The sequence below is a fragment of the Oculina patagonica genome, chromosome 8, assembly GCF_052425735.1.
Source record: "Oculina patagonica isolate OP01 chromosome 8, crgOcupat, whole genome shotgun sequence".
NCBI lineage: Eukaryota > Metazoa > Cnidaria > Anthozoa > Scleractinia > Oculinidae > Oculina > Oculina patagonica.
The window spans coordinates 24,327,703-24,355,523 of NC_135765.1; the positions used below are offsets into that span (position 1 = coordinate 24,327,703).

The window sequence follows — 27,821 nt, forward strand, 5'->3', positions numbered from 1 at the left end:
AGGATGTCAAACCAGTAGCTCAGCAAGTGCGGAGACTTCCCTTTGGACTCAGGGATAAAGTTGACCAGAAGGATATTATCGAGACATTATCGAGGAGGTGCCGGACACTCCTACTGCATGGGTATCACCGTTGGTGGTAGCTCCGAAGCCGGACGGGGACATTCGAGTATGCGTAGATATGAGGAGGGCAAATGAAGTGATTGAGCGTGAGCGACATCCGATTCCCACAATTGAAGAAATCCTATACGATCTCAATGGATCCACCGTCTTCAGCAAGTTGGATCTCAAATGGGGATTTCACCAAGTCGAGCTGGAGGAAGAGTCAAGAGAGATAACAACATTTGTTACCCACTGAGGCCTGTATAGGTACAAAAGGCTCATGTTCGGGATCTCATCGGCACCAGAAAAGTACCAGAAAGTCGTATCGGATGTAATACGGGGATGCCGTGGAGTAGCGAATATTGCAGATGATCTGATTGTTCACGGAGTAAACCTGGAGGAGCATGATCAGAATTTGCATGCAGTTCTACAGTGTCTGCGGGAGAGTGGACTGACTTTGAATGGAGCGAAATGTGGGTTTAGACTACCTAGGTTGACATTTTTTGGACATGACCTTAGTAGTGAAGGGGTTGCACCAAGCGATGAGAAGGTTGCTGCAGTTGTAAATGCACAGGCTCCGAAGAATACATCAGAAGTGCGGTCGTTTGTACAGCTTGTGCAGTACTCGTCAAGGTTTATCCCCAACTTTTCACAAGTGGCAGAACCTCTACGGAAATTACTTAGGAATGGAGAACCCTTTGTCTGGGCTAATGAACTGCAGGTTGCATTTAAGAAGCTGAAACAACTGATGACGTCAGCGAATGTGCTTGCCTACTTCAGGGGTGACTGCAAGACAAGGATCGTAGCAGATGCGGGTCCGAATGGACTGGGAGCGGTATTGCTGCAACTACAAGGTGGGGAATGGAGAGCAGTGTCGTATGCTTCGAGGAACCTTACAGAGGTTGAAAGGCGTTATGCGCAAATGGAGAAGGAGGCGCTGGCTTTAGTTTGGGCGTGCGAGAGGATGAATCTCTATGTGTATGGGGGCGTGTTCGAGCTAGAGACAGACCACAAGCCTCTGGAGTGTATCTTCAGCAGAACATCCATGCCATCAGCGAGGATCGAGCGTTGGGTACTTCGCCTACAGTGTTACAACTACCGAGTGGTGTACCGCCCCGGGAAGTCAAATATCGCGGACGCGTTGTCAGGGCTGAACCAGGCCAATCCAAAGGATCCTAGCAGTGAGAAAGAGGATTTCGTCAGATTTGTTGTTCAAGAGAGTACACCAGTTACCTTGACTCCAAGAGAGATTGAGAGGGAGTCTGAGAACGATCCAGAATTAGCAAGTGTGCGCCAGTACATCAACACAGGCGATTGGCTGCAATGCAAGATGCCAGGCTATGTAAGTGTGAGGAACGAGCTGTGTACCATAGGAAAACTAGTGCTCCGGGGAGATAGGATAGTGATACCCCATAGTCTCAGGAAATCTGTATTAGAATCAGCCCATGAGGGACATCAGAGCGTCGCCAAAACGAAGAGTAGACTGAGGACCAAGGTGTGGTGGCCTAAAATGGACGTGGACACAGAATGGATGTGCAAAGGCTGTCATGGGTGTCAGGTTGTGGGACAGTTTTCACCCCGTGAACCGATGCAGAGGGTCGAACCACCTACTGGACCTTGGCAGGATGTCGCAGCAGACCTGATGGGACCACTGCCCAGCGGTGAGAACTTACTAGTCGTTAGTAAATAATAAAGATGGTAAATTTTAAGCTCGGTAATAAATAATAAAGATAAGATGTTCTACATGACACGAGCATGGGACAAAGAAAAATTCTGAGTCCCCGACGGGAATCGAACCCATGGCCTCCCAGATACCGGTTGAGCGCTCTAACCAACTGAGCTACGAGAGACTCGTTGTGAGCTGGGCCATTTTACTAGGTTGATATGTGACACGCGTCCTGCATACTGCTAGGAACAGCAATGTCGAATTCATCAAGTTTTGTAGTAAATAATAAAGATGGTAAATTTTAAGCTCGGTAATAAATAATAAAGATAAGATGTTCTACATGACACGAGCATGGGACAAACGTTCTCTTTGTCTCTTTGTCCCATGCTCGTGTCATGTAGAACATCTTATTTTTATTATTTATTTACCGAGCTTAAAATTTACCATCTTTATTATTTACTACAAAACTTGATGAATTCGACATTGCTGATCCTAGCAGTATGCAGGACGCGTCACATATCAACCTAGTAAAATGGCCCAGCTCACAACGAGTCTCTCGTAGTTCAGTTGGTTAGAGCGCCCAACCGGTATCTGAGAGGCCATGGGTTCGATTCCCGTTGGGGACTCAGAATTTTTTCTTTGTCCCATGCTCGTGTCATGTAGAACATCTTATCTTTATTACTAGTCGTTGTTGATTATTATAGTCATTATTACGAGTTATGCGGTCAATTACCACGGCCAAGATAGTGGAGGCCTTGACAGGAGTGTTCTCTAGATTTGGATACCCCTACTCACTCAAGACGGATAACGGTCCACAATTTGTGAGCAAAGAGTTTGAGGAGTTCTTACATGAGTTTGGAGTTGAGCATAGGACATCACCACTGCTTTGGCCACAAGCCAACGGCGAGGTAGAAAGACAGAACAGAACTCTATTGAAGACCCTAAAGATTGCAGAAGTAGAAGGAAAGAGGTGGATGAAAGAATTGCCAAAATTCCTCCTGGCGTACAGGTCAACACATCAAGTCTCTACAGGTGCTACGCCTGCCTTTCTAATGTTTGGTAGAGAAATCAAGACCAAACTACCAGAGTTAAGACCAGACAAGTCAGTGATTAATGAGAGTACGAGGGACAGAGACTGGAGCCACAAGTTAGCACAGAAAGCCTATGCAGATGGAAAACGTGGTGCTGTACCAAGCTCGATAGTTCCAGGAGACCAGGTGCTGCTAAAGAACACCAAGAGTACTGGGAAACTAGCGCCAAACTTTGAGCCGGAACCCTACACTGTGCTAGCAAAGGATGGACATCAAGTAACTGTAAAATCCAGTGAAGGAGCTGTTTACAGAAGAGAAAGTTATTGGGTTAAGCCATATATTTCATCCGATGAAGTAGAACTTGACCCGGAGGACACTGTGATTAAAGACACGGACACTAAGATCAAACACACAGACACTTCAAACCCAAAGCCTGTTGACTTAGAGTGTTCGAGACCAAAGAGGACCATCAAACAACCGGAGAGATTTACAGACTATGTTTTGAGTAAAACCTAAGAGGCTACAGAATACGTCTGTACAAGAAACTGTTGTTGACATAAGAAACTCTTGCTGACATTTTATTAGTGCAGAATGCACTATTGTGATGGTTTGGTGGTTTGGCGTCTGCTAAACCCCTAAACCACTAAGCCGCTAACGCGGTGTAAACTTTTAATCACCAATTAATTAATTAATATCAATTAATTAATTATTCCTGAGGAGGGGTGGGGGTGGGGAGCACCTGACCGTACGCCCCAAGTAAAACGCGGAGCATATCTACGTTACTTTCATATGAAGATTTCAAAGGTATATATTTGTTTCAGAAAACCCTTTGCTCTCCTTGTGGTACTACTCTTTCAAACGCATGCGCAGATTAGTCTACGTTATATTCTCAGAAACATTGCATGTATCACGTGTTTGCAGTAGGATTCCTGCAGACTCCATGGCGCCAAGTAAAAACCGCAAAATTAATTAAATTACATTTTGAGACTTCCACAGCGCTTTCGTCATTAAGCATGCAAAAACTTAGACCGAGAGTTTCGGCGCGAAACTCCTAATAACCAGAAAACAAATATCCTAGCTGAACCGCGTTTTAAAAAACCTTTCGAAAGAGATGTTTTTTGAATTTTTTGTTCTTTAATTTTTAAGAAACGTCTTTCTAGCAGTGAAAACCGCAACTTAATTAAATTAAGGTGAAATAATTTGGCTTTATTATTCGGAAAGCAAAACAACTGCCACCGATGTCGTTGCGACAAAAAAGGTATCATGTTTCAGCATTTGCAAGAAAAACAAAAGTATCTCGTTTGCTGTTTCAATATCAAAACTAAAATTCAAACTAACGAAAATTAAAATAACAGGGACATGTTTAGAAATTTTGTATTAAAGCCTAACATGGTGTGCTTTTCAATGCGGTAGAATTTGTAGAATCCCTGGCGTTAATTTAATTAGACTTTAAAGGCATTACAGCGATCTAAGGGAAAAACAAAAGTTTCATGTTACATCCGTCACTTCCTCTCTTTTGATTTGTTCTCCGTATTATTTTGTGAAACCTCTTCCTGAGAGGGATTTCGTGTGGAAGCGAAAAATTCTTTGTGTTTGAACACGCTTTCGTGACGGTTCCGACACTTCTTGAAAGAAATCTACACACTACGTGACTCTCGGCTTCATGCCTGAGTGAGCGTGTGACATGTTCACCAGACCGTGGCGAGAGCATGGCCTTGCGCACGGCATGCTTTAGCGACAGTTTCGGGGGGGAAAGAGCCTGTTCTGAAAATTGGTAATAGACCATTTTACAGTTGCCTGCCAAGTGACCTGGCCTTTGAATGGTAGTGAGGCTGAGGGTGACCTTGCATTGATACAAACCTCCCTGCTTTATCATGTAAATGATAACTAATTAGCAAAAAAACAACATGATTTACAAAACAAAAGCAGTGAGGTCTGTATCAAAACAAGGTCACCTCCAGCCTCACTTCCATTCAAAGGCCAGGTCACTAAGCAGACAACTGTAAAATGGCCTATTGTTTAGGTCATTTTCTAAATGCTGAAGGGGACAATGCGGTAGGATTGTTGTAGAAACCGTGGCGTTTATAATTTAATGCAGTCTAAGAGAAAAACAAATTTAAATCAAGTTAGCGAAGTTGACATAAAAGCCAACGGTTCAAATGATTGAAAACTTCTTTGACTAAGAAATTGTGCTTTGGTGTCAACTTGTCGCCCCCGTGATTTAGTTGTCACGTTTTGTCTTTTAACATCTTACGCCGAGCAAAACACATGAAACTGCGTTTCAGACTGAAAGGTGAACTCATTTGACTTATTCTCAGGCGAAATTACCCTGGAAAATTATTATCATGCTGTCAATTGATTGTCCATATTGCATTCTGCACTGACCTTTGAGTCTCTGAGTTTGATTAAGCAGTAGTATATTTAAACCGTAATAGTGTTGAGAACGTTTATACTGTTATAGCGGAAAGGAAGGGATGTAGTGTTCCCGTATTAGTACTTCATGTATGCGTATGGTGTAAACCGCAAAGCATTATGGTTGTTCTTGTTGGCAGCCATCTTTGAGTAGCATGGCGAGTGTTATTAAACATGTTGAGTTCTAAGTGAATCGAGTGATATTGTGTGGCCATCCAACCACGGACAGTACAGGTATGTTATGATTACAAGCCACCTAAGGGGGGTCAGGGGCGCCCCCCCCCCCCCTGGGAACTTATATTTAGGCCTTCTGAAGTCGCTAGAAATTCATTTAAGACTGCTCACATCGCGTAATTTATCAATTTGTACTGATGAATACAACTGAGAATAATTTTCTTACAACTACAACAGTTTGAAAGCTAGTGAATAAATAAGAGCGCCCACCCCCTACGTGAAGATCAAAACAATCATAACCCACCCCTTTTGGAGGGCTCAAAGACTGGTTACCCACCCCTTTCTGCTCCGGACCACCCCCACCCGTCTCTTCTTATTGACCAGTCCCTTAAGAGCTTTGAATAACAAATGAATGATATTGATGCATGTATTGACTACCATATCAGTGGTCCAAAGAAAGACACCTTACTTGGCGGCTGCATAGCAAATACTGTAACTTTTTCGAAATAACTTTTGCAATAAATTGGTTAAAAAAATGCTACAAGGATAACACTTGGACAAAACGCTTTTTCCTGCTTGCTCTAAAACTTGTTAGTTTCCTGGTGTTGTTCAAGTGACCAAACAGTTTTTGTAACATTGATTAAAACAACCGACCCACCAATTAATCCACAGTTGTAACAAAAGAGGTTAAAGACCCATGCATTGTCATCCAGAATCCAATGTGTATTTGTCCGATGTGAGCACTGGCTCAAGCATTCGGCCCACTTGAGCTTCTGGATTTTATAGTGTGTGATACATGAATTCTGGTCATGTGAAGAATATTGGTCCTATGAGGGCACACATCAAACAGCAAAGGTTATTCAAAGAATATAGGGTGAAAGTGGCCTTGAAATTTTGAATTTCCTGATTCAGTGATGCGTTGAAATGGTCTGTCTTTTATAAATAGAGTGTAAAAAAGTAAAACAAGAGGTACAGTTTCCAATGTTTTTCTGGCTACTGCATAACACCGGTTACACTTCAGACGTCACAAGCCAAGTCACCTTGTTACAAATATTAGGGTGAACAGAGTCTCCTAAACCTAGACATTAACATAAAAATAGTTTGGGATAGCATTAAGGGCTGGGAGACATGTCTAGTCTGTTTATCACAATGTCCTGTGCTTTTGATCTGGAGCAGTAAACCATGATTCTTTGACTTCCCAGCGTTAACCCTTACTGTTAGAATTATGTCCCGATATCCTGTTTTAGTATAAATCTACTAGCGTTCTATCACGAATGCTGTTCTCTGATTGGCTACGCTACTCACTATCTATTCTGTTGTAGAAGGTGAGTAGCGAAACAGCGTACGGTTGTCAACAGAATGGTCGCCGCTTTTTCGCTTTTAAATTGACCGTAAAGAAGGACTTGGATTATTTACTATTCCAGGCGATGTTGGAGAAGATAAAGACTATACCAAAATATGTAATGAAGATTTTACACGGTAAGATAAGCAATTAATATTCACTTACGCTTTTTAAAAGCGGGCGAATCTATAATTTTATAACATTCAGAGATGCGTTTCACCGAGACATTTTGTGGAAATAAAGTTTAAAATGTCTTTGCAAACTAACACAGTTTCATCGTCCCATCGAGGAGCAGTAAAAGAAAGGCTAACCAGATTCGACCTGCAAGTTTTTTTATGCATCAATAAGACTTAAATAAAACAACAAAATTGAAAGCGAATTCAAGGTTGCGGGCGACTCGTTCAACTTTTCATAAATTTCTTATCGTTCACGTTTCCTACATTTAAAACAACTTGACTTCCAAAGGGGCTTTGTAAGTTAGTCTATCTTTAAATTGTCATTTTACAATGAAAATCCGGCTTTTAGTTCAATTTCGAGCAAACGACGTTTTAAATAAATCGTGAATGAAATGCAAAGGCGCACACAGAAGCTAAACAGTGCAATGTGGTTTCTTCCGTGCGAACAACTCGCTTAACTTTTTTTAATCTTTTACGTTTTCGAATTTTAAAAAACTTGACTTCCAAGGGCACTTATACGTCAGTACATCTTTCAATCGTCCTTTTACAATAAAAAACTTGGCTTTTCCTTCAGTTTCGGGCATATAACGGTTTGAATAAATCGTGAATGAAATGCAAACGCGCACACAGAAGCCAATGTAATGTGGCGCAGTTGTCAATTATCCGCGTGTTGTGTGACTTATTTATATCATTATTCAATAAAAACGAGAGCCTGTCTTGTTGTTAAGTTTTGAACGTCTAGTAGATTTATACTAAAACAATTAGATTATTCGCTCTCGATTTCTATGTGTGATAGTTGATTCGGGCTTCGCCCTCATCAACTATCACACGATAGAAATCTCGAGCTCGTAATCTAATTGTTAAATAGTTCAAAATGCCAGGTTAACTTACAGTGCCCCTTTCTTGTTTTGAAAAGGTTGTCAGGACTCAAGAACAGGTGTTAAATGGCGAGCACAGTGAAAGAAATTGAAAAGAAATTAAAATAAACTATTAAACTATTTAAACTATTTTGTCGAATAAAACTGTTTTTATTTTTCTGAAACAAAAAAAACTTTCAAGGAGCTGCCTTTACTCAGCAGCATACTGGAATCTCGTGTATGTGTTAATAAATAACAGTTACTGGAACACATGCACAAAATGTCACTGTACATTTATCCATATTTATCAACTCTGAACATTACAATTTATTTACCGTATATTCATGCAAAATACAGTACAAAGACTAAAATAAACAATGTCTCTAGCTAAACACGACTACAAATTACCTGAGGTCATGTTCTTCGTACAACCCTCGGTAAAATATAAATTGAATATTTTTGTGCAACTAAATGCTTTAAATTCTTCTCAGATGATTCACAGAACCAAATTAAACTCGTACAATAACAAGTTTGGACTTCAAGGTTAATCCTGTTAATTATATTCACCTGAAATTTTTTTCCCGACCAGAAAAACAAAATTAGAGAATGCTACTTAATCGTTAATAAGGACGCAAATTTAGTGTTTCTTCAAGTTCTTTTTGGATGCTTGTGTCTTATTTCAATTCAAAATTCCAAACAGAAACCAAACCAGCTGCTGCTGGGCGGTGAGGGTCACGCCTGCAGACTGTATGTAAAACTACAACCATTTTAGTCCGTGACCAGCTTGTAAAATCTCCTTACTGTTTTGTTACATTTTATATAATTTTCCTTGGGAGAATTTGGTTATTAGTCAACACGTCTTTCCTGAGTTGATAAGCTTGTTCATTTTCATAACCTGCCTAATTGAATTTGTTTTAAAAATGTAAGGAGAAGATACAAGCTCATCAGTGCTGAGCATTAACTAGTTTAAATGAATTTTAACACGATACATCTGCCTGCAGTGCACTTATACTAGAGAAATCATCATCAATGGTCATCCACAATTAAAACACACGAGCATCAATCCTAAATATTTAAATGATATTTGTGAGGTTCCAGCTATTCAGTCCGTATTAGTGATTTAGACTTAAGTGTTTTGATAAACATAAGACATCGGACATCTAAGGATGGTTATTCATTGACTGTCCAAAGTAATCACGTGCTCGCTCCTGAGCTCTGTGACTGTTTGTAAGTTCGAAGAAAAAGAAATGTATGAGAATTTTGGAAGGGTCTTATTGTCGTAAAAATTTTGCGAGTAATGTCTACATTTACGTTTAAAATTAAGGTAAATCTACCTCATTTGTTTTTTTTTTCGTCTCTGCGGCTCAAATAGCGAATGTGTGCGATTTGAAGGGTTGTGGGTTGACTGTTGCTACACGTTATAAGAGAACAACAGTAAAAGTCAAAGCAAAACACCAACCATCATGATACATCCAGGGTCGCATCTCCTCAGGTTTTTGTAACAAAGAATCTAACTCTGCTTGGGATTTGACCTCTCACTCAACAGTATGCGGCTCGTCCCACATGATCGGCTCATTCTCTCGTAATTCAAACTGTGTGCGCAGTCGATAGTCATCACTCTTAGGATAGCTGGTCTATCAGACAGAAGAAAAGCGACAAAAAACATAACAATCTGACTGTATGAACAATTCATTAAACGCTTTAATAACTGAACCCAGCACACACCAAGTTTTAACATTTTTATATTGTACTTTTAATGTCTCAGGGCCACTATGGATACCAGCCTTGTTGCTTAATAGGCAACCCTGGTTAAATCAGTTAAGTTACTTACCTACCAAACTGCCAACCTACCTACCTACAAATTAAACGAAAGCCGTTTTTCATCTGCTTTATGTTTGTTGCTGATATTAGAGATAACAAGAAACAAATGGATAAACATTCACAAATAAGTTCCCTTGCCGATATGGCAAGAGAAAATAAAAGAAATAATTTAAAGTAAACATTGATTTCGTTAAAAAAAGAACAGATCATTTTGTTGGGTTTGTATTTGCATTTTGTTGGTTTTCTTGTATTTAACAATCGGAAAATAGAAAACATCAACAGCGCTGACATATAATAAAATAACCTTTCCATACGATTTGTTCTTAATGTTTTGGGTTCGATCCAAGTTAGCCAAAATAAAAGAAATTAGAGTCAATGTGTATTTCTGCGTTATAAGAGATAGTAGCAGGCAGGGGCAGAGGCAGGGGCAGGGTCAGGGGCAGGGTCAGGGGCGGGGGCGGGGGCGGGGGCGGGGGCGGGGGCGGGGGCGGGGGCGGGGGCAGGGGCAGGGGCAGAAGTAGGGGCTGCGGCAGCGGCAGCGGCAGTAGGTAGTAGCAGACTGAGATAATTGCGTATGGAGGAATAGTTTGCTGTGAAAGAAATGAAGAGATTTCATTCAGAAATAATATAATCTTTCAAACAGTAAAGGCTGCTCCTAACTCGGTACATTTCCCAGACTACTCGCAGAAATTGTTTCTATGCAGCTTAGTGAAAACAGCGCCAAGTATTCACAGCTACAAAGAATAGATATAAGTGTTAACAAAAATAGAACACTTACATGGTAATCTGTGTACAAGGTTCCACGTAGTACTGCTTCATACAACTCCTTGGCTTCTTTCTTTGTCATCTTAACACCATACAGGTACAGATGCCTCAGCTTAGGAATACTGCTTAGATGCAGGGTCAGATCACTGACTCCTCGGCTAAGTGGATTGGACATTAGGTCAAGCCGCTCCAGCTCTGGTACATACTTCAGTGCACGGGCAAGTGCTGATACTTCCTCTTCACCCATCTGTGTTCCACTCAACTTCAGCTCGGTCAAATGACACACACAGTGCAGGTGTTTAGCCAGGTCAGTGATCCCATGACCCAGTGGGATGTATGATAATTCAAGTTTCGTCAACTTTGGAAGACTTTTTAAACAATGAGGTAGAGCTGTGGCTTCCTCTTGACGTATCTGTGTATTATTCAGCTTCAGCTCATTCAGGGCAGACACACTGCTCAGGTGGTTAGCCAGTTCAATGATCCCGTGTCCCAGTGGGTTGTCTGATAAATCCAGTACTTGTAACTTCTTTACATCTTTTAGTGAAGCGGCAAGTATCTCACACTCTTTATCTCCCATATGCACATCAACCAGCTTTAATTCAGTTAACTGTGGCACGTGGTGAAGGTTATCAGCCAAATCACTCACACTACTGTACAACGAGTTCAATGACAAGTTGAGCTTATGTAAATTAGGAGCCCGGTGCAGTGACCTAGCAATGTCAGTAGCACACTTTGCTGTCAAATTGATTCCTGCAAGAGTAAAGCTGTGGAGATTGTCAGTCAAGGAGATACAGGAAATCATACTCTCTGTCAACTGAGCGTCATAGGTATCGCCATTGAAACTCTTGATATCAACGTTTCGAGGACTCAAAACAAAAGGTAACACTTTATCCACAACCATGAGCTCTTCACTTGTTGGCTGTATAACTTCAATCTCGCTGACAAATGACATACAATGTTGCAGTCTCTGCTCCGGCACGTTGCCAGTCGAACTCAAAGCTCTGCTGTTGTCTTGATTCTTTGATAGATCATCAACAGTGTTTTGGGGAGAAGACACCGGTGGTGAAACAAGTTTAGTAAGCAGTTCAGTAGGCAGAGCGTGATTGTAATCCTTACGAATGCGAGTGAGATAGAAGAACATTTGCTGACCTTCTTTCTTTAGAAAAAAAACACCTTCTGACACATAATTTTCTACAGTCCCGATCTCACCCGAACACGGCATGACGGCAGTGTTCAAGTCACGCATGATAGAGAAAATGTCATCATCGTCTGCTGTACTGTCGTTGAAAAATACATAGTTTGGTAAACTGCTAATACATTTCAGTAAGCGTTCTCTGGCAGCAATAGACACCTCTTCCCTATCTAGTATTACGACATACTTAACACATTCGAGAAACAAAGGAAACACAGCATGTCTGTCCGAGGCTGGACAACAAAACAAACATTTTAAACTAAGAGAAATAAACTTTCTTTGACCTTCTGACAGATCGTTAATGGAAGGCGTTTTAGTGAACTTATACGCTGTGAGACCTTCTTTCTCTGCTATGATCCGCAAATGACTGAAAACAGCACGGGCAGCATCTGAAGACAACTCACAGACGAAATTCAGAACTTCGACCATCTTCTGTACCTTTTCTAAAGAGTCAACTTTTGACAGGCAGATGTCAGTTTCATTCTTCTTAATCACCAGTTCTTGAACGATGAACCAGGCTGCAAGGAACTCCTGAACAGATTTATGGAGAAAATATACGATTTTTCCAGGATTTAAACTTGATATTTTCAAAACCTGAAAAAAACCAACATCAATAAACTTCTTAAAGACATCGCCACCGGGCAGTTTGCTGAAGTTGAAATGAAGACAGTCTTCCAAAAGAGCATAAAATGCCAGTTCTCCTAATTTTGAGAGTTCCTCTTTGTATTCATCTATGCTTTTAAATGCCTCGTCTGAATCTTTTGCAGCCAGGTGATTCAAGAGGGTCTGCATAAATTTTGTGTAAAGGTCTGCCTGAGATGTGGGTAGTCCTTTACGATCTTTCTCTTTCCAGACTAGACACAGCATTAACAGAAGAAGTGGTATCTCCGCCATGCTCCAGAGGTTGTGTCGCGACAGGTATATAACCAGCTGTCCAACTTCTTTTTGATCACTGAGTATTTTGCTCGCAAACTGTTTAACTTGCTCCTCACTATCAAACCCATTGATTTCGAACTGAACATGACTTGGCCCTCTCAGCTCATCCTCTTTCACTGGCCGTGTGGTCACAACAACACAACAACGTCTCAGTTTACTGCCTTTCCAAATCTGATAAACTGGTGATGATTTTCCAGCGCTGTACTCATCATAGCCATCCAAAACGAGCAGGACTTTCTCCTGGTTCTGGCAGACGTATTCATATAAGTGAGCGACTGCCATTGGTTCATCAGCAGACAACAGCTCAGCTGTTTTTAGCATGGCACAGAAATCTTCAATGTCGCAGATGTCTCGCAACTTAATTAAAAGTAAAACATCAAACTTCTTTAAGATATCTTTCTCGCCTCTTGTCCAATCCGCAGCAATTTTTTGAGTGAAAGTTGATTTTCCTATTCCCGGTCTTCCATACACGAGAATTCTTTTAGGGTTTAGATGACGCCCGTGGCCTTCAAATATTTCGCTGTAGTCGTTAAGCTTTTTTTTCATTGTTCCGTCAGGTTTTCTGTCATCTCTCAGCATTGATAACTGTATGTAAATGTCATCAATTTGCACAGTGTTGTCTGGATCCCAAGGTGTGATTTTCACTTGACTCATGGTGTTGTAAAACTCATGCAGCTGTTGTTGACACCATTTCAAAAATATGGCCGCACAATCTATTGTCAAGAAACAAAAAGCAAAACGTATGACAAATACCTGATACAGGCTTTTGAAAACGTTAAAACACAGAAAATTATGCAAATACGCTAAGCGTGCGAGAGGACAGAAAATTAATAATGGGAATTGTAAATGTCACTTAACGTCCGTTTCAAAAGCCCGTGTCAAACATTTTAGATATTCTTAATTTTAAAATTCTGGCAGCAATTTCAGAATTTTTTTGTTTAAAAAGAAGCGAATTCATTATTTTTTCTCTCTTCCCAAATAGAACAACTGTGATCACTTGTTTTGTTTTTCCAACAGCAGCAGATACTAATATTTTGTAACTCTTTTATTATACTGTAGAACAGGTTTTTTTTTTTTTTTACAATTGAAGCGAACGCACCAGCAATAACCAAACGACGATGAATAGTTTTATTCATCTTACAACAAATGAAATAATTATCGGTGGTTTCTAGGACAAAATAAAAGTAAATACAAAAAGGTTAACTAGAAAACAACGGCGTACAACAAAAGTAAAACGAGAAAACAAACGATAAAGAAATGACATATACCTGACGGTTTGGATGCATAGAGAACAAGCATAGATCAGCGGAACTTCGGCGTAGATCATCAATCAACCAAGTGTCTTAGACTTACAATAAACGCGCGAAATCCTACAAATTTAAACTCGGGCACGGGAGAACTGGGAGGTGACGCACGACCAATAAGGGATTGCTTACCACAACAATAATTCTGCGAAATTGCACGGAATATTGCCTGATACATTGTCGACGAAGCCGTTGACCAAGCTAGCTAAAATCAGATAATATTTCGCTAGATTAAGCGGGAAGGACGCGGAATATAAACCAGAAGGCAACAACTGAAATTATAACAGTTTCAGCTGTGAAAAAAAGTCATTTGTAGGTGTAGGCAGATGGGAAAGGAAGCCATAAGTCACATCAAGCTATCGCACTGTAAAAATGTGACTGCGATGACTGTACATGAGAGACACGAGGGATAGATAGGGGAATGTGGGTAGTGTTTAACTTTGAGTCTTAAGGAGGCTCGATGTAGTTTTTTAACCGAAGGGTGCTTGTTTTGAAAACTAAAATTATCTGGGAAGCCATTGTTCGATTTTTACCAAAATACACCATAATGATCAAATATGACCAAATTTTAATTTTTTACCCGTCACTTAATCACAAAGGTTACCATAGCAACCATTGACGTTTTCTTTTGTTCTCAAACAAGCTTGATTTTCTCGAAATCTAGATTGACTCTTGGTATTCATTTTTTGATATGTTCAAGTATAGTAGATTGACTACCTGTACAAAAAATTTTAGGAAAATCTGTAAGAGCGTTTTTGAGTAAATCAAGAATGAAGTTTTTGTTATTTCTTATAATTTCCTACAATTGGCAGTCGATATATTTTAACAAATTAAAGCAAAAACTCTTTCGCCTTCAGTTAATGGTTTTAGATGGTGTAAGTATTTATATTTCAGTAAGAGTAACTGCGCTCAAATAATACAAAACAATTTAAAAGCGCCTATTTTATATTAAAACAGGGTTTTTCTGAAAATGTCATTCTTCATTTACTTGAAAACGCTCTTACAGATTTTTCTAAAATCTCGTCAACAGTTAGTCAATCTACTAAACTTAAACATATCAAAAAATAAACACCAAGAGTCAATCTAGATTTCGAGAAAATCAAGCTTGTTTGAGAACAAAAGAAAACGTCAATCGTTGCTATGGTAACCCTTGTGGCTAAGTGATGGGTAAAAAATTAAAATTTGGTCATATTTGATCATTATGGTGTATTTTGGCAAAAATCGAGCATTGGCTTCCTAGATAATTTTATTTTCAAAACAACCACCCATCGGCTAAAGAAACTACATCGAGCCTCCTTAAAGGACTCTAGTCAGCCACGCCTTTGTTTATGTTTACATCCGAAAGTTTCGGTATTATATTTTACGTGGAGCGTGTCAAAACGAAAGAGATCACTGTGAAACTGCTTAAGACAGTCTAAAGGTAATTAAACAGACTTCCAGTAATACAGCTTACAGCAATGCAGAAAAATTTCGCTTCGTCATACAGTATTCATAACTTCGGTGGCTTCGAAAATGGCGGAGGCTTACTAGGGTCCTTTAAGATCTCTGCTGGTATCTTTTCTCAAATCAGGTGTATATGGTCAGAAAAACATTGTTATCAATCATTGGTACATAACGGACATCCTCTATTGTTACCCACCGATTAATTTCGTGCGCGCTCATTGGCCAAGAGGCATTACGTGGTACAAAATAGGACAACGGCCATCAGGCTATACAGTGATAAATGGAAAAGAAATTTCTATGTGCTGGGTGACACTTGTTTAACCCTATTAAGACCGGCCTTTTTCAGATCTTTTCAGACGGTGGGGGAAGGGGGGGGGGGGGGGGGAGATACCGCACCCCTCGGTAACTTCCAGAATATTTAAGCAATCACAATGAGACTTAGAGGATATATAGTATGTCCGAAAATCTATCTTTTGATATATGTCACGTGGGATGATGACGTCACGTCACGTGAAAATTACATCATAATGTCAAAACAGCCGCCATCTTGGATCCGCCATCTTAGATTTCAAAATTTTTCCAAAACTTCAGAAAACCGCCCAAAATTACTGCAAAGCATTTAAAATCAATAAAACTGTACTGAAAAACCGTTAAACGGTGAAAATAATTTCATTAACGTTATTTTTTCATAGAAACACGAAAATTACAAATTTGGGAAAATATACCAGCCTGAAAGGGCTTATTTACTAAATATGTTCGTAGGTTACCAATACAACTTGTGACAGTTTGTTGAATTACAAAACAACTATCCTGTTGAACCTTGCGGAATATCATCTGATTTAAAAACACTCAACACAGAACCTCGTCGACTCGACCGGTATTCCGCGGAATCTCGCAGGATAATTGTTAAATAAATGTAATCTGCAAATGTGAAGCTTTTCTTCTAAAAAATAATACCTTTAGCCTTGATGCGCTTGGCATCCCGTTTCTTCGAACACCGTACCCCTCTCTTCGGTTGGCTGGATGAACTCTGCTTTCCTAATGATGTATGTACCAGAAAAAAAAAGAATTATTTTTTTAACGTCAGAGTAGTCTGAGGGGAAAATTAACGGGATACGGGATGTTTAAACAAGAGATTACGGGATATCTGACACAAAAAAAATTGGGGATACAAAGCCCCAAATTTAACAGGATACGGGATATTTAAACCAAAATATGAAGGGAAACAGGATTGTCCAAACCCCCTAATGGAGCCTCAAATATGGTGTGTACTTTCCAGGGGCTCATGTAACTGCAGTCTATTGCGATTAAACTGTAACCTGAAAGAACAGAAGTCAAGTTTTGATTTTTGGACGCGCTATGCCTGGGGGTGCACAGAAGATGTTGTCATGTGCTGGATTATTTTTATAGCAGAGGGTGGGGGTGAGGGAAATGGGTGCTGCCTTGATATCAGCTCACATAAATTATACAATCATCAGTAGTAAAGCCTTAATCCTTCTTAACAATACCTTTAAGTTTGATGCGCTTGAGATCACGAGTATTTGCACTTGGTGCCCCTCTCTTTAATTTCCTGGATGAACTCTGATTGTCTTTTAATATATCCCGCAAGAAAGAAAGAAATTTATCAATGTCAGAGGAGTACTACATTTGTAAAACGATTTCTCCTAAAAAAAATGCATATACCAAACACATTGAATAACAAGAACAAATTTTACATTATAAGGGATTAAAACCTAATCACAGAGAACAAAATGATCTTCAAAGAAGAGATATTTATTACAACTGGTAACTATAAAGGATTCCAAACGCACCTAAAATGTCTCATCGTAAAGGTGAGCTCTATCTTCATCTTCAGAAATTAATGCACACTGCCTGAACGCCAACGTAAGGGAGGGGGGGGGGGGGGGGGGGGTAAAGATATTTGTTATGAAGTTTTGAGTCCTTAGAGTAATCGGTAGGTTTTTTCAGTAATAGAGTTTTCGGCCTAGATAAGAGGTATTAAATACCTTGAACTCTGTTGCGCTTGATTGCTGAGCTAATTGCTGATAAATCTGCTGACACATCTGCAAGTAAAAAAAAGGTTTAAAAGGAATAAACTTTAATGAAACCTTAATTGCATCAACCAGGCTTCAGTACGAACACCTTGAAAAACAACTGGATTATTTTAAACAAAAGAAACTGCCATGAAATCGCAAAAAAAGTCTTTCATTGTTGGACTGAGAGCAATTTTGCATGATCCCAATTATATTACCTCCATAATGGCGCCATCCTCGAAAAACAACGGGATCGCTCAAAATATTTGCAACAACAGAAGCGGCCATCACACTAGCAAAATGACTCCAATTCTCTTTTACGCACTCAGTACCATCAGCATAATCTGCTATTCCTTTTACGATTAGCCATTCAATCTGATCATCAAATGCAGCTGTAAAAATACCTGAAAAAGAAAACATGTAAGAGTGTTAACTTGAGAGAGAAACAGTAGTAAATACAAATAAATATATGAATAAATAACTAAATAAATATTTGAATTTTAATTAATTAATGACAATATGGGTGTCGAAATTATCCTCCATCATACATGTAGGCTCTGTACGTCAGATTGCAGAACAGTCCACTTTTACCTAAAGGTCCTGGGTTTGAATTTTACCTGCGCCGCTTTATTCATTTTTCAGTGGTCAGGATTTCTAGTGTCTCATTACTTAATAACTTTATTATTATGCAAATGATGGATATCGTGAAATACAACCCAGACGATATTTTACAATTCGTTTAACTGTTTGTTTCTTATACCTAATCGTACCTTTTTGGTACGCTTCGGTAGCATATCATGCGAGTTTGGTCGAGCCATGGTTCGTATTTTGGCGAGACGCAGTCGAGCCAAAAATACCCATGGCGAGACCAAACGAGCCTGATATGCAGCCGAAGCGTACCAAAAAGGTATGATTAGGTATTTACCGTACCCAAATTCAGCCAAAAATCCGGTTATATTTATCGTTCTGTTGAAGCCATGCTTGCAAGGTACGTACTGCAAATTGTGTTGACTTGGTCTTCAACACTTTAACCAAATGCAGTCTTCTGCCATTTTTTCCACTCGTTTGTTTAGAGTTTCATTCTCTAATTTTCAAAATCAAAATTAAGCGAAAAATTTGGAAATTCCGACTCCACTTTTTCAGTCTGAATGTCTTAGTACTCGTCGGCAAACATCACGTAATTGGCGCGCGCGCTCAAGTTTAGTTTGCGCGGGAAAATTTTTCTCTTTTTACGACCGCTAAACACCGCTAAATTAAAATTACGAAGTTCTGTTTTATTGGTTAAACCTCTTTTTTTTTCATCGTACAGTAACACTACTTTACTTCAAAGTGACCGTGATATGGTGGCATATCAGGTCAGTGACTGGATATCGTAGGATATCAGGACAGTAGATCGCGCTTCTGATTGGCTACTTGCGAATTTGGGTACGGTAATCACTGATATGACTGCATGAAGTCGGTTCCTTCTTGAGAGAAAATAAACGCAACACTGTATGCAGGTGCTCATGACTAATGTCAATGTAATGCATCCAACTAAGGAGGAAGGGAGAACTACACTCAAGCGAAAACAATTGCTTGAGCATAACTCAACCTGGGGATAATGTTCAGCAACAAATCTTTATTACAGATGGACTGCTGTATTGTTTCACGCTAGTTTGATTTCGTTGCACTAAAGTTTCAATGTGCTTCTCACACAGATACCGTCCCTGTCTCTCCAAGTGTAAGCCCACCCTAAAGTACCAATAAGCCCCTAACTATTAGACGCAAAAATCCTTCCAATAAATTATTAGGTAAGCAACTTCATATAAACCCTCAAGAAACCCTTCAACCACTTAAAACGTTCATTAGAAACTCTTTTAAATCCTTTGGAAAATCTTTGGGAACTGTCTGAAAAGTCAAAACCCTTTAATTTTGAAACCTGGTTTCAACCAAATCACAATGCTCTAGAAGATTTGTTTTTTATGTGAAAGGTCACATATAAGACTACAGTGTAAGCCCCCCTCCCCCCGCCAATAGAATAGGCCTGCTTGAAAATACATCAAATTGAGACCACTAAAAAAGCCTTTTGACACGAACAATTACCTCACTGTTAAACAACAACCTACCTTCACCTTCCATTTCTATTGCAAATGCCGGTGGAGAGAACTTTGCCAGTTCCTCACGCCGCCATCCAGCACTGACCTGCTCAGGGCCACTCAAAAACTCACCATCACAATGTACTTTGACTTCCCGTGCTGCTGGGTTTTTCAAAGGTGCCTCCCAGCCATCGCCTGCGTGTTTGATAAGGTCAAGAAAATGCCTGCTAACACAACTTCTCATGCCAGTTGATTGCTCTCCAGTACTGGTAACTATTTTGGATGCATATGCTGTTAACTTCGCGGAGACAACAACATCTCCTAACTTGGTTTTCTCGGGGTTCAGACCACTGCAGCTTCCTACAGAAATGACACCCTTGGGCCTTAGTTTAGTGACAGCATTTTTTACAGTAATCAGAGAACTGCCAGGGCCAGTGGAACCTTTGTAGCACCTTATCAAAGCAACTTTTACTTTCTTATCTTGACCTGCACACATGTCTCCAAAGTAAACATAACCAACACCATCAAACCAGCATCTAAATGGATCTTTCAACTGCACATAACAAGCTATAAACTCACAGTTCTTGACCGTCACTAGCAAGAATTCAACAGTCAGATTCGTGTCATCCGGATCCTTTAGTGGTGCTCGAATATCTTTTATGGATGGAAAATGAACACTTAGGTCAGGTGGAACATCATTTGAACTGCTACCAGAAGTGTCCATTGCAGCTTTGGCCATTTTTATCACCTGATTTTGATAATGTTCTTAGAGAGCAACTGTTAAAAAAATATATAAAAAATTAACTCTGCAGTAGCACAAATCCAAGCAAAATCTTAGAATGGAATGTGATGGTGACAATTATGGTTTCGTTAATGTTAATTTTTGTTTTTCCATCAAGCATTCCCCAAAATTATCTATGGACAAATTAGTTCATTTAGATGAAGGATTCTCAGAATGCAGTTAAAGTGAGGACAGTAGGATCTTTATGACCCATGTAGGATGTGACCGATGAATGTAAGAAGCCCCTGGAAGTAAACTTCCTTAAAGGAGGTGTGTTGTGCAAGCCCCACCCATTGCCCTTCGCTTATGTCTAGGATTGAATGCAAGTATTGCTAGGGTTAGGGTTAGAGAAATCAGGATTCAACTGCACAGTTAAACCAACGATTTTGTAGGAGTGGGTATTATAGTCCATCAAGTGGGAGTAGAAGTACTCGTAGTTAATGCTATTTGTCACGGAAATCAGAGCCATTAAAGCGCCATTCGTATGGGCCACTAGCCTCATCTGCAGACTTAAAATGTATTTAAATTAACGACTTACAGTTACATTTGCTGTTTGCTGTACCTATGATATCCTGCAGTCTTTCATTAATCTGAATATCGAACATAGAATGTCCTACCATTGATACCTCAGCAATGAAAATTATCTTCAAACTATCAAATTTACATCTTAAGGAGTTCAAACGACTAACATCAAGCTTCTTATAAACCTTCAATGACTGGTTTGCAGGCATTGACAATGAAGTATGGATTGTACTTCCTTGAATATTGTAAGCAGCTTTACCAGTTGGAGCAACAATAATAGCTTTAATTTGATGAAAACCTTCACCAGCTCTTGTGTTTTTAAAAGTTTTTGTAAACTGCTTGAAACAGCACTTTAGTCAAGTGGGATTTTGCGACTACAGCACCACCAGAAGAAACAATTAAATTAAAGGGTTCATCAGTTGTCTTCACAAGGTGTAAAACATGATAGAAAAATTTCATTTGATCAAAATTAAGAGAACGAACAACTTCTTCATGCTCTTCATCTGGCAATTCATCAAATGAGATATTACGTTCATAATTCTCAGTATTCGAAGGAATCCTCAGCAAGCAAGATCATAGTTTCTAACTTCTTCTGTGTTGCATACATGTTCACATTCAGTTTCTGCAAGTTGATACAGTTCTACATGTTGTGTGTTTGGAGCTATACATTGGAGGCCCAAGTTTACTGCCTTTAATGTTTCCAATGAGCTTGAAACTTGCAAGCTATATCAATTGATGACAAACCTCGAGCTTGTCAAATTTTAAAAAATTCATCGAGCGGTTTTTAACTTATTATCACTTTTGTAGGCATAGGCCAAATAATTAACAAAAATGGCAACAAGAGCATCTGAACGCACGCTCATCAAATTCTTTTTTCTCGCAATCGACAAAAGCAATCCCCACCACTGTTTTTCACACGATTTTAAATGGAGTCAAACTACTATAAGATGAAATTGCAATTCACAGGCGCGTCGTTTTCTTTAGATATTACCCCGTTTTCTCTTTAGTATGTTTTTGACTGTATTTATAGCCCCGAAAACTTCATCCCCAAATATGAGAGTGATTCAGTTCGACGCGAAAGCAAGGAAGCAAAGTGTGAGCAGTGCAACTCGTCGATCGTTCCCACGTTCGATCGACATAGTTGCATTGCCCGTGCAACGAAGATTCCCAAATCATGGTAAGTTTCAGAAGTCGTTCAACGATCGAAAAAAAAAATGTAACATTGTATACTCGACAAGCAACGAATGTTGCAGTTGAAGGTGGAAGTCGTGTATCGTGTTTTAGCTAGAAAAATTCACCATACCTTTAAAAAGGCTGCCGTGAAAATTTTGCGATGGGTATTTGTTTCCTTGCGCCGTACGCTTCGTTGAATTTTTTTCTGAAACGGTTCACAAGAATTATCTCTCCGTTGCACGAGCCAAGCAACTTCGTCGATCGAAGGAGAAAACTACTTCGTGTAAGAAGACATCAGAGTCTCCTGGCCGGTTCTCCTGGCTGATTTTCTGGCCAATCAGGAGGAAGGAGTTCAAACGCTTCTGGAACTGGTTCGGTAAGACAAAGTTCCCAGGGGCTGCTACGCTCTTGTAAACTTTCGCCCGAAAATCCCATCGTCCCGATAAGCTGCCCGTCGCCCCGACTAACTGCCCCTGGGTCTCCGAGGATGGTTGAAATGCATCGTACCAAGAATGTGTTAGTTTATTATTATATAATTTGTATGTTGTACAGTGCAGGTTTCTCGTGGCTTTTCTTGCTTTCTTCGTTTTATTTGGTACAATTTTGCCTTTTTATTCTTGTTGTTATGCTTCATACATGTACTCAGTGTAGGATGATTATTTATGTATTTACTTTCTTGTTGATTCCAGGACCATTAGCTGTTCCACTATGATGTCTACGCACACGGCTTACCTCGGCCTCGGCCGTAGTACCGATCTCTTTCTCGATTGATTCTTCTCCAACGGTAGAATTATAATAATTTCTCTGGAAAGATACCTTTTGGAAATCTTCTTCGACGAAATTTTCTTCTAGCTTCATCATATAAACTTTGGTTCCTTCGAGCGCGAGTCGAGCTAGTCGCAGAGAAAACCCGCGTGAGACGCTTGAGTGCGTTCAGCCAATCAGATCACGCGTATGAACAAAAGAGCAATTCAAAACAAAAACAAACGACCGCAACGACTCTTGGGCGAACGTGGGCCTTTAACAGATGATTCGAACCTTGCTTCAGCTGCAGAAAAGCTACAGAAAAGTGTTGCAGTTCCAAGTTGTCTTATCATGGCAGATAAATCTTTTTTAGCTTTCTCAAAGTATGGCGGGGAACCACGGAGAGCTCTTAGAAAGCGATAGTCTTCATCTAAATGAACTAATTTGTCTAAAGCACCTTCCTTCTTTAACTCCCCTGCTATCAGTCTCTTTTCATTTGTTTTGTTCTTTCGTAATGCAATCTGGCACTTGCCTAAGATTATTTTCATTTGTAGCTTTTTCAGTTTAAAGAAAATATTTCAATACACTGAGCAACTCTACGATCAGAACGCCTTTACTCTGATTTGTAAAATGTCACTATAATACACGGGCACATTTCTATCCTTATTATCTGCTCTTGCTTGATCACAGAATATAGCAGGATATGCTAGCTCTTCACAATATTGGTCTTTAAACACACTTATTGGATGATTGCTTTCACCTGGTGCAATTTTCAAAACTTTTTCACGTTTACAATCTTCTACAAAGTCTAGGGATGTTAACATTGTATCCAAAGTACCAGCACACATTTCTGATTCATCCACCTCATTCCAAGAATATTCTGTTTCCCCTTCAGTAGGACAAGAATCCTTAGAAAGATCTCTACTAGAAAAATGCAAATCTTGTCCACTATCTGAGCATCTCGACATATTTAGAGTCACTGGTATACCTACTAATGCTTTAAGACATTGTTTGTTTGCTGAGCCATACCCTTTTTAACACACTTCCACAAAAACAACATTTTTTGGGTCAAGAATTTTATATTTGAACAGTTTAACCACAGCAGAAGTACTTACATTTCCTATTGCTTCACTGAAATGAGAAGATGACTCACCTTTCAGTGGTGGTAAATCATGAACAGTGGCCATGTGCATACTTAAAAGTTTTGCTCTTTTTCCCAGGCACTACACAAGGAACAAAAAAACACCACTTCATTACTATCACAATCATTTTGAGAAAAAAATGGACTGCAGTTACTCTTCTCATAACATTCACTATCAGTTTCTACTCCATGACCATACAAAAGATGATTTTCTAACCTATTTAAGTCTATTAAAACTTCTTCACAGTCAAGGCAAATAAAATAAACGGCACGCAAAGCATGCAGAGGCGATGACGTTTCCCAATGAAGCTTAAAAAATTTTCAGGAAATTTGTCAAAAAAATAACGTTAATAAAAAAAGCTGACAACTTCTGTGTTGAACGATTATTCAACAATGTTGCGTTACCTTATAGTGTGACATCAGAATAACGATATACGATACAGTTCTCGCGAGCGAGCTAGGTCAAGGGCTGTTTCATAATTGCCAACGACACAGGCCCATTGTATTAATAAAAGTAGAGGTGCGATCATGTCTGTTGACTGAATTCAGTAGAACTCCTCAAATATAAAATTTGTCTCTTTCGTTTATACTTGGGATCAGGCTTTTCTAACTTTCCAGAAGTATTTCCTTCGTGTTTTTGCGGGGATTTCTTGTTAACTTGATCTCCGTTAGCGTAACATTTATTCCTGTAGTGTGTGGTGAAATTAAACGCGTTTTGCCGATGCCCTCAACTGCGAAAGACAACTCACACATGACAATCACAGATGGCGGAACGAAAAAGTAAACAACAAGAGCGATTCTAGTTCCCAGTTTCCTTCGGTTTGATAATGGAGTAATTCCCACATTTTCACATGAATCCTTGATCGCGCCCCAGCATAAAAATTATAAAAATTATCAAGTTTAAATGAAAACAATCCACCATTTTCTGAAAAAGATTGTACAGTAGTATTCACTGACTTATTTGAAGGTACACTCATTTCCCTAATGCTGCTTGAACGGCTGCAAGCACTATCAATGCATATGTCATTTTCTTTACACCCTGTGAACAAATCATTCCAATCTGGGTTCAGTTTGATGTTTTCTTGTTGATACAGTATACCATTTTTTTTATCTCTCATCCTGAGTGGGCCTTCTTTGTTTTCCATTGATTTAGTTTGTTTTCTCTTCCTGATATCATGACCTACATTTTGTAGTGACTCACTTTCTGTTTCCCATTCAAGTAAATTGTGATACTGACTTTGTCCTGAGGTAGCATTCTCATTAACTCTTGCTTGTTCTAAAGCTCTTTTATGATTTCCATTTTGATCTGACATGCACATGTTGAAAACCTGATACTTCATAATGTGATCCATTGCACCTTTTAGCATTGTCTATTGACATAAATGACAGACTAAAAGAATTGGTGTGCCAACAGCTCTGATCACCTGATAAATTTTTTAACTTTAATTCCCAGGACTTCAAATGGGACTAAACTCTTTTCTCTGTAAAAGTTTTGAAGGTGCTGAACCATTTCCTCCATATTATTAAATTCCAACACTATGGCTGTTCCATTTACTGCAAGATTGCCATGGGTATCTCGTGAATGGGAATCAAAAATGCTATAATGACCTTTGTTGTCAATAACAATAGCAACTGTATCGATTTCAGTTGTTAACAGAAGGCATCATAGTCTTTTATTAACATATTTAATGCCTTTTTTCAATGGTACATAACAGTCTCTAACATCAGACATGTGCAAGTCACCAGCAAAACTGCTACTAACATTAATGGGAAAGAATTCATCATTAATTGACAAGGGCGAAGGAATTTCGGATAGCAACAAAAAAGTCTTTTCCTATTGAATTACTAATATGAGAATAAAGTACATTGCCTTGAAGCAGTATTTCATTAAGCATATCCCTACACCATGATGCATTAGTTTTGAAACTGTAAACAACAGCAGTTAAGTACATCGCAACACATTGTTTACCAGCATTTGGTCCAAACAGTGAAACATCACCTTGATGATAATCAGCCGTGACAGTTTTTGACGGATCTACAACTTGGAAAGGCCCACGATTAATTTCCACATCATTTGCAAGTCGAATCAACAGTGGAATATAGAAACTATACAGACACATTAATTTTGGGTGAACTTAAACCTCGCGTAATAAGCCATTTGCCACGAGCGGATAACTCTTTTTAATGTTGGCAGATATAGGGTTTCCATGTAAAACAAAAACAACAGCGCACACCAGAATTTCTTTCTCATATGAACTGAATATTCTTTGGCTTTCAAACGAATATAATGTAGCCCCACTGCTGCTCTGCATTGCGTTAAAGACACCACATCAACGGTATCAATAAACGTTCATGCAAAACAAAACTTTCAGATAGCTCACCTTTTCAATCTCCTTTGTTTGCTTTCTCGAACAGTATCATTTAGCAGTCACGACAGTGAGGAAGTCACTAAAGTCACCAGATATTTCTGCTATTTCAGGTCTGACAAATCTGACAAATATTTCAGTGCTCTTACAGCACTCTTTCAGTGCCATTTCAATGCAGAAAGAGGTCCAGCCGAAACAGCGCTCATAATTTGATGTGGACCCTTGCGCCGAATGCGTTTGTTGAATAGTCATGAATCATGTAAAGTGAGCACAAAATTTTCTGATACCTGACGTACGACAATCACAACAGACAGCAAATTTCCGTTGCAGCAGGAAACCACTCTTACTCGCAGCCACCCAAGATGGCGGATTGCAAAGCATATGAGCCAAGACTTACCCACTCACCCACGTGACATTAATTCCTGTAGATAATCCCACTTGGCTATGTTGATCAGTCGATCGCGCTTTTATTTACACACGATAAATGTGTTGGAACAGACAGCAGAGAAGAAACGTAAGTTTGCTCAATTGAACAACAGTAATATTTTATTTTATTTTTTTATTTTTACATTTCCCTTTGTTGCCTCAACAAAGGATACCTTATTTTCCTGACATCGGATAAACAACTTACGATACACGCGAGCAAGCTTAAGGTCAAACGGTATCTCGTTCACAGCGGCTCCTTGTGGTCCTGTTTATTAAAAGGATTTAAAAATTTCTGTCTTCTAAATCTACTAGAACTCATCGAATATAATAAGTCTCTTTCGTTTATACACTGTAGTGTTCCATTCTAAATGCACGGGAACAGACGTAGATTTGCTCAATTGAACAATAGTAATATTTCATTTCATTTCTTTATTTTATTTTTACCTTTCCCTTTGTTGCCTCGACAAAGGTTACCTTATTTTCGTGACATGGGATAAACAACATACGATACACGCAAGCAAGCTTAAGGTCAAACGGTATCTCGTTCACAGCGGCCCTGTGTGGTCCTGTTTATTAAAAGAATTTAAAAAAAATTCTGTCTTCTAAATCTACTAGAACTCGTCGAATATAATAAGTCTCTTGCGTTTATACACTGTAGTGTTCCATTCTAACTAAAAGGGAGCTCGAGTGTTTTGCTTTTGTGCTCTACGCGGCGATTTCTTGTTAAGTTAAACTTGATTTCCGTAGCAGTCACGACAGTAAACAAGTCACTATTCGGCTCTGTTGATCGGTTGGTCGGAAGCTTGAATTTTCCATAGCTTGAGCGTTTGCACGCGGTGAATCCAGTGTAAGATCTTGAAACAAAGCTGCTACAAATGTAATGAAGCTAATGCTTTTGACTCAAATGTTTAGTTCTAAGCCAGGCCAAAACTTTCAACGAAATACTTTATCCCATTTATCCCCGAATGTTTAACACGCTTTGCATAACTTTCAAGTGAGGAAAAACAATGTAAATTGGCTCCCCGAAAGTTCTTTACTCTTTGCCGAACTAGAATGAATAAATAAAATATTTCCGAAGAAAAAGGATTTAATTGCATTGACATTTTCGGGCAACGCTACGAAATCGTTTCCATTAGCAAGCAGGCAAGGTTTGTACACAACTTTTTCAATCTACCATCTACAGACCCATATCTCTAACCTGCATAGCATCGAAAATCCTCGAACATATTGTACACAGCCATACGATGAAACATTTTGATCATTGTAACATACTATCAATTAATACTTGCTATTCATGACATTGCAAGTTCTCTACAACAAACAAATCTATTCATGCTGCTGT

At 39.3% G+C, this 27,821-nt stretch overlaps 3 protein-coding genes across 3 annotated transcripts in view; all 3 read right to left on the reverse strand.

Annotated features, from left to right (window-relative positions):
• Nucleotides 1-27,821, reverse strand: part of LOC144664227 (sperm receptor for egg jelly-like) — a 118,479-nt gene that overhangs the window by 39,016 nt on the left and 51,642 nt on the right. The gene's annotated exons all lie outside the window — the stretch shown is intronic.
• LOC144663558 (NLR family CARD domain-containing protein 4-like) lies at nt 8,345-17,257 on the reverse strand. Its single transcript, XM_078524550.1, has 5 exons — nt 17,225-17,257; nt 16,727-16,807; nt 16,176-16,256; nt 10,357-13,184; nt 8,345-9,391 (listed from the first exon to the last, which is right to left on the reverse strand). The coding sequence occupies exons 4-5, from the start codon at nt 13,123-13,125 to the stop codon at nt 9,293-9,295; spliced, it is 2,868 nt and encodes a 955-aa protein (XP_078380676.1). The 5' UTR covers nt 13,126-13,184; nt 16,176-16,256; nt 16,727-16,807; nt 17,225-17,257; the 3' UTR covers nt 8,345-9,292.
• Nucleotides 16,422-26,193, reverse strand: LOC144663241 (death domain-containing ATP nucleosidase-like). Its single transcript, XM_078524153.1, has 6 exons — nt 26,069-26,193; nt 23,700-23,769; nt 19,357-20,103; nt 17,470-17,655; nt 17,225-17,281; nt 16,422-16,537 (listed from the first exon to the last, which is right to left on the reverse strand). The coding sequence occupies exons 3-6, from the start codon at nt 20,063-20,065 to the stop codon at nt 16,422-16,424; spliced, it is 1,068 nt and encodes a 355-aa protein (XP_078380279.1). The 5' UTR covers nt 20,066-20,103; nt 23,700-23,769; nt 26,069-26,193.